Source organism: Microtus ochrogaster, chromosome 4 (assembly GCF_000317375.1).
Source record: "Microtus ochrogaster isolate Prairie Vole_2 chromosome 4, MicOch1.0, whole genome shotgun sequence".
In the NCBI taxonomy this organism is placed as follows: Eukaryota; Metazoa; Chordata; class Mammalia; order Rodentia; family Cricetidae; genus Microtus; species Microtus ochrogaster.
This window is the reverse complement of record NC_022011.1, coordinates 3639350-3647094: the sequence shown is the minus strand read 5'-3', so window position 1 is coordinate 3647094 and position 7745 is coordinate 3639350. Positions and strand designations below refer to the sequence as shown.

The 7745-nt window shown below is 46.5% G+C and overlaps 1 protein-coding gene across 5 annotated transcripts in view; it reads left to right on the top strand.

Annotated features, from left to right (window-relative positions):
* The first annotated feature begins 3265 nt into the window (after window positions 1-3265).
* Nfat5 (nuclear factor of activated T cells 5) overlaps window positions 3266-7745 on the top strand; it is a 76821-nt gene continuing 72341 nt past the window's right edge. For 2 of the 5 annotated variants that reach the window (XM_005345403.3, XM_026778606.1), the window contains exons 1-2: window positions 3874-3946; window positions 5663-5716. In XM_005345403.3, coding sequence (XP_005345460.1) covers window positions 3874-3946; window positions 5663-5716 — 127 coding nt within the window. Of the gene's footprint in view, window positions 3947-5662; window positions 5717-7745 lie in introns of all 5 variants that reach the window. The other 3 variants (XM_026778607.1, XM_013353756.1, XM_026778608.1) reach the window with 2 other exon arrangements.

Sequence of the window (7745 nt, the reverse complement as noted above, 5' to 3'; positions counted from 1 at the left end):
GTTGTTTTGAAGCAAGGTTTCACGTGGCTCAGGATAGCCTTGAACTTCTGGTTCTCTCACAAGCACTGGGATGCCAGCACACACTTCCACGTCTTCTTCTTCTTGATACAGGATCCCATGTACTTCGGATTCTCCTGCTTCCACCTCCTAAGTGTTGGGGTTACAGACATGTATCCCCGCATTCAGCTCACCATTTATTTACTTCCTTCCTTGAGACAGTGTGTCCTGTAACCCAGGCTAGGGTCATAGTGGGTATATAACCAAGGGGATCTTGAACTTGTGTTCTTGCCTCTACTGGGACTGAAAGTGTATGAGTGCATGTTCTCACACACAGTGTTTATAGAGCAGACAACTGGAACCAGGGCTTCGTCCGTTCTAGGCAAGCACGCTCCTGAGCTACGGTAGTCTTCTGTTTTTTATTGTATTCTTGTTTAAGATAAGGTCTCAAACTCAAATGTAACCTCAGGTTTGTATTGATCCTCTTGCTTTAGCCTCGTAAGCATTTGCATCCTAGGTGTGAGCCATGCTTGGCATAAATCTAGGTTTCTATGTTGCTACAAATCATGGACACAAAATTCTCCTCCCAAAGAGTTTTCCAGGCTGGGAAGAGCTCAGTGAGGAAAGGCACTTGCCACACTAACCTGGAGACCCGAGTTTGGTCCTTAGATCCTTGGAACTCAATAATTCATTTCACGAAGTTGTCCTCGGACTTGGAAACATGCACCACGACACTTGTTTCACCGCAAAAGGCAATGCACATATCACGAAACAAATAAGATCTAAACATTTAATTGAAATAGTTTTTTTTTTAAAGAATATATATCTGCGTTAATTTAGTTATAATGAATGCTTGCTGTTCTTGGTGTCTCATGCTTTCTCAGTACTTGGAGGTTGAGGCAGGAGGATCACTGGGCATTTAAGGACAACCTGAAAGGCAGGCCAACCTAGGCTACACAGAGAGAGAGAGACACTGTCTCAAATCACACACACACAGAGTATTCAATGCAGGACCTGCTGGGGTGATGGCTTCTGGACCTGTGGAATTCTACTCTAGAGAATTAACTGTCAAAGCCAAACCCAAGTCACACTTTGGAGGATCCCTCTTCATTTTCCTTTCTTTCTTTCTTTCTTTCTTTCTTTCTTTCTTTCTTTCTTTCTTTCTTTCCTTCTTTCTTTCGGTATTTTTAAGACAGTGTTTTTCTCTGTAGTTTTGGTGTTTGTCCTGGAACTTGCTCTATAGACTAGGCTGACCTCGAACTCACAGAGATCTGCCTGCCTCTGCCTCCTGAGAGCTGGGATGAAAGGCATGCACCACCACCGCCCGGCCATTTTGCTTTTCTCTAATCAGAGGAAATTTGATAAACTAGAAAGCATAATGGAAAAAAGTCAATAAAGGGCAGAGAAGAGCTGAAGAAAGGGGAAGAGGCCTTGGCTCTTCTTGCTAATTAGGGCCAGAAAGGGGATTTCCTACACTCTAAGTGTATTTCAATCTCATAGGCTTGGCGAAAGGAAAACGCTCAGTGATTCACCCCGCTTTCTCAGTAGCGAGGCTCAGCCTGGTGCACTGCAGTTTCCTCTTCATGTATTATGGAGTGACTAATGGGAGAGCTGGGTCGCCAACCAACGTTTCACTCCACCTCAAAGATATAGGATTTCAATTGGTCTTCGCCTGCTGGGAAAGAGGAGGTTTAAATCTTCTCTTATCATGAGCGGGGCTCTTAGAAGTTATGAAGGGACTTCCCTTGGGACTTGTTACAACATAGGGCAGTGGCCATAGAAGTTTGAGGGTAGTTTCCTGTTTTGCTCTGCCGTATCTTGGGGTGGCTCTGAAACTCTTTCTTACCTCTGACAGAGGAAAATGCTCACAGGGTTGATTAACTATCTCTGGGAATTCACTGAGGGAAACTGGGCAAGGACAGGTGGTTTCTGATGGCACGTGTAAATTCTAGGTTGTAGGTGAAGCTTTGTCAAGGGCCCACTCCAGAGACACCCACGCTGGGCTCTCCTTTGCTTGGAGAGTCTTCACCAATACCAGCATTCCAAGTCCTGATGAAGTGGCCAAATTCACAGGGACAAAGCTTTGGGAAGGATTTACACATACAAAATCGGCAGGGTTTTAGGCCCTGTGACTGGCTTTGTAGACACAGAAACACAAACCAAGCCATCTTGAGTACCTCAAAAACTTTGCCCATGTGGCTGCTGGCATCCATACTCCACACAAAATTAAAAATTATTTCCCAAGATGCACACCCTGTGCTCCAGTTGATATTTTAATAACTTGATTAAAAATTTCCCAGAAGCCTATTAGAGTCAGGAAACAGTCTGTGGTGTAGGTGAGGATTTGTTTTTGCAATGGAAACTTTTAGCCCCCATGAACAAACTAGCCAAAAACCCTCAGTTACGTGTTTGTCCTCCATCCTTACTTGAATGGATAATGAGAAGTGAAAACCTGGTTGGAAGCGTAGGTTTGCTTCTTTCTCTCTCACGGCCAGATGGACTCACAGTAGACAATTTTCAAATTGTCTTTTATTTTCCACTCTCTAATAAACTTGGGCATTCACTATCAGAGACATTGTTATCAATAAAATTAAAAAGATCAAAGCCAGGCATGGTGGCACTCTCCTGTAATATGAGATTCGGAAGGCCGAATCAGGAGGATTGTTCTAAATTTGAAGCCAGTCTAAATCTACACAGTGAGCTCCAGGTCACTGAGACCTACATAGCAATACCGTGTGTCTAAATAAATAAATGCAGTTACCATAAAGACGGTGTAGGTAACCTGGGGGAAATATTTTAATTAAAATAACTAGTAGCCGGGCACTGTGGCATGTACCTGGCAGAGGCAAGCACAGCTCTGTGAGTTTGAGGCCAGCCTGGTCGACATAGTGAGCTACAGGCTAGAAAGGGTTAAAAAAAATCAACAAGAACAAAAACAAAAATTCACAAAAACAAACAAAACCCCAAAACTCGATAACTTGGGGGGTGGTTAGAGTATGGTTTACCCTCTCTTGATTAAAACTGAGTTTGATAGTCCTTTGGCCAACTCACTGCAGAAAGTATGAAAAACCCCCGAAGGGCTGGGTTGCTGTCCAAGCCATGGAACTCCATTCCCCTGTGCGAGCTCCAGCCTGCCGGCCTCGGTCGCTGCAAGTCTCTGGAGGTCTTTCCCCTGCTTGCAGACATCTAGGTTCCCCAGGGCCAGGGTCCTCCTGAGTACACCACGGTGCAAGGCCGGCCGCCTCAGGCTCGCTGCCACCAGGTCGTGGCAAAAATCTCTTCCCTTCTCGGGGCCCCAGGAGCCAGGCCGCCTCCCTCCTCCCTCCCCGCTGGCGGGGCCCTTTCCCAGCCCGGGATCAGCAGCAGCGGCGGCAGCGAAGGCAGGAAGCGAAGCCTTGTTGATGCTGTTCCAAGGCACGCCTGTCCGCCCTCCGGCGGCCTCTAGGCTCTTCCGGGCTTTTGACTTTCCCCCCCTCCGCGCAAGCGCAGTGCCTCACGAGGGGGCGGGGCTCAGATTCCTGTCAGCGGCGGCGGCGGTGGCGGCGGCCGTCAGTGTGCCCTGAGGAGAAGCCCGAAACGGACCCTTTGGCTCTCCCTCTCCCCTTCCCCGCTCGAACCGTCTTCTCTCTGGACTCAGCCGGACTCAGTTCTCCACTCCGCAGAGCCGCTTTCCACGCCGCCGCCGTTCTCGTTGCTCGGCCGGCTGGGAAGTGACTGCCCTCGAGGAGGAGGAGGAGGAGGAGGAGGAGGAGGAGGAGGCAGCCACCCTCGCCTCGCCGCCCCCGGTTCGGTGCCCGCGGTCCCGGAGAGGAGGTGCCGCCGCCACCGCCGCTCCCCCCCTCCCGCTGCCCTCGGGCCGGGCTGGGTCGAGCTGCGATGCCCTCGGACTTCATCTCATTGCTCAGCGCGGACCTAGACCTGGAATCGCCCAAGTCCCTGTACTCGCGAGGTGAGTCAGATGGGGGGGGTGGGGCGTGGGGGCGGGGAGCGCGGGCGCGCGGAGTCCCGGGGGTGCCCGTCGGAGCCCGGCTCAGCCGGGCTTGCCCCCTCCTGAAAGTCCCGGACTGGCTCGGGGGCGCCCCCGGAGGGCCGGGGGTGATTTGAGAACCGCGGAGCAGCGGCCCCTCCCCAGCGCAGCGTGGGACGCTTGGGGGCTCCGGTTCCAGGTCCACCCCCCCTCCCCCCCAGTCCCCGAATCCTCTGCGGCCCCCGAGGTTCGCATCCTGACGGGCGGCCGCTCCCAGCGCCGCCACCCTCGGCGGGTTGCCGGCCCAGCCCTCCCCCAGCTCGGGAATCACCCCACTGGTCCCCGTGTCGGCGCCGCCGGGGGGTCGGGACACCGCGGCTTCTCTCTCCCGGACCCTCGTCCCCGGCAAAGTTGTTCCACTCGGGGCTGCGCGGCCTTAAGCGGCTTCCGAGCTCAGGGTCACCATTTTTTTCTCCCTCTTTCGGCTTGTTTGTGCTCGGTCGTCCTTCCCCCCCCCCCCCGCTCCGGCCTAGTCCACTCCCTCCCCATGTCGGGACGGCCCCCCTCGACCAGGCGTTCTTCCTTTCCTCGTCATCCTCTTGCCTGGAAAAGGCTCGAATTTTCTTCTTTTCTCTCTTTCACCTCCGTGGCATTCTAATTACTTCTCTTCTTTGGCAAAGATAGGGATGCCCTCCCTGGATTACTTGTATTCCTCTCCCTGGAGTACCAGGCTCGGGCACAGTCCTGCCCTTAGAGAAATTTCTCTTTGCTCTTCAAGGGCTCCTTGCAGAGAGGAGGCAATGAACAGAACTTCCCATTTAAAACTATTTTGGCTAAAGCCTTCAGGGGATTCCCAGCATCTAAAACATTAACACTCGAGGTGATCTCTGCTGGGGTTAAATTCCTACACTGGACACCATAAGAATGTGTCAGAACAGGTTCCCTATGCAAGGGGTATTAAACCCAAAACACCCACGTTTGTACTCCACCACTTAGACCAGTAGGAGGGGGCAAAATACGGGTCTTAAAGATTCATTTATATTTTAAAACATACCACGGTGAACCGTTTTCCCGAGAAATCCACCATTTCTCCTGTTTTTAGTTTTACAAACCCACCGGGTAATTTCACCTCTTGGACTGGAGGGGACTTAAGCCTGGCATTAGTGTGTAGTCATATTGTTTCAGTGAATCAGAGGGATATGGTTTATCCTGGAAGGTGCTGACTTTATAGACTATTGAGTTTGTACATGGAGCCCTGCTTAGTAACTGTTAGGCCATTGTCTGTTGTGCTGATGACTTTAGTTGGCAGTCACTATCCTGTAGGATGTTTCTCAGATATTACCTAAATAGCTTAGAAATATTGTAGTCTCAAGTGTCAGAAGGAAAAGAAAATATCAAGAGGTGATCCTTAGAATAGGGCTAATGTACAATTGGATGCTAAAAATAATCAAGACAGTAACACCATTTGGGCAGTAGTCATTAGATAATTTTCCATGAAACAAATGCTTTATCAAAATCTAAGTTTAGCTTTGAGACTAGTGTAGAAGCAACCCAACCTTCCTTTTGCAGGGAATAGACTAAACTTATATGGGCTTTAAGCTCTTAAAAATACATAATAGTTATATAAGAGATGTATGCTATCCAAGGCATTTTTCTCATTCAGCATAAAAAGTACTTAATGCTTTTTGTGTTTTTCAGATTCTCTGAAGTTACACCCATCCCAGAATTTTCATAGAGCTGGACTATTGGAAGGTCAGCAAAGTGCCGTTTTTTACAGCATATTGTGTTAGTATGCAAAGGCTTTCTCTGAGATGGAGTTGAAATGGAAAAGAGGAAAACTTTGCAGACTCACACAATGTAGTTTTTTGCTAAGGAGCCTGATCCTTCTTTTAGAGCAGCTTAATGTTTTAGTGGGTTTCGTTGTTGAGCTTAAAGTGCTTGTAGGCTATTGTATTTGCTTTGAGAGGCCTCAGGGAAATCCCTTACAATCATTTAAAATTATATGTTGGGTGGTCTACTTTAGAATTCCAGTTAATTTTTTTTTTTAACACAAACTGAATTTGAAAGGTTCAAACATAAAGATGATAAATTAATAAATACAGCAATGACAGCAAACACACACTTACATGATAAATTAATAAATACAGCAGTGACAGCAAACACACAATTAGATTAAATTCTGGATGTTGTGCATTTCAAAATGATATATAATTTACCAATTATTGATCTGATTTCTATATTATTATATCTAAGGATAAAAAGCTAATTGATTAAACTATGCTTAGAAAAAAAAAAAAGGCCCAGCTGGGCGGTGGTGGCGCACGCCTTTAATCCCAGCACTCGGGAGGCAGAGACAGGCGTATCTTTGTGAGTTCGAGACCAGCCTGGTCTACAAGAGCTAGTTCCAGGACAGGCTCCAAAACCACAGAGAAACCCTGTCTCGAAAAACCAAAAAAAAAAAAAAAAAAAAAAAAAAAGGCCCATAGAATGCTCTGGAAAAGTTAATAGGATATGTACCTTAAACAGATGATAATTGCTTTAAAATCTTTTTATTTATTTTTTTTAGACTTTATGCTTAATCATCAGAGTTTGGTGTTAGATAGTAAGGGTATTATTTCTCCATTATTTAGAAATGAGAAACAACTGGAATTTTGTAAAAGACTTGGAGAAAAAGTTCATCAGCAGCAGAAACACTCCTTTCTGTGTTAGTCCATACTTCTTATCCAAAGCCAAGTGCCACTGTGAAATCTACGTATCCACTAACAAGCACTTTATGATCTCTTTGAAAAGGGCCTTGGGTATTTTTCTATAACTTGAATTCATGGCTTTTTCCTTCCTAGAGGTACGTTAGTCCTGTAGATACAGTGGGGGAAGTGGGTGTTGTAATTCACCTTAGGTTTAAATACCAGTTTAGCAACTTCTTCAGCTCTGTGACCTGAGGCAAGAGATTTTTTACTGTTCTAAACTTTATTATTTCTTCTACAAAAGTAGCTCTCTCCTTAGTTAGCTAATGTGTATTAAAGTGCCTAGTTATAGTGTTTGGCTTTATTATTATTATTTTTATTGTTTTATTATTGGATAGTACTGGGGATTTATTTACTTTTGATTTTTGAGACAAGACTCACTATGTAGCTCTTTTGTTGTTGTCCTGATGCAACTCCGTATAGATCAGACTGGCCTGAAACTTAGAGTTGTCTGCCTCTGCTTTGAGTCCTGAAATTAAAGAGTGTGCCATAGTGCCCAGCAAGTACTGGGGATTTACCCTGGGACTTCAGGAATGGGAAACAAATATTCTCACTTTGCCATATAGCCCTCACAGGGAGAGTCATAATTGGAGCGATTACCAGGCAGTAGAAAGACGGGGAAAATGTGTTTATTACTTAAGGATGTATTTTATAAATGTTAAGGGTTTTCTTTTTTTTTTGTTTCTTTGTTTTTAAGATTATTTTTATGTGTATGGGTGTTTTGCCTGCCTATACATGTCTGTGTAGCACGTGTGTGCCTTGTGCTAAGAGACTAGAAAAGAGTGTTGGATCCCCAGAGACTGGAGTTACAGATGGTTGTGAGCTGTCATGTATGTGCTGGGAACCAAACCTGGGTCCTCTGAAAGAGCAGCCAGTGCTCTTCTGAGCTACCTCTTTAGTTCCTTAAAAGTTAGTTTTTTAACTTTAGCATCAGCTATATTGTTTTTTTGGTTTTTCGAGACAGGGTTCCTCTGTGGCTTTGGAGCCTGTCCTGGAACTAGCTCTTGTAGACCAGGCTGGTCTCGAACTCACAGAGA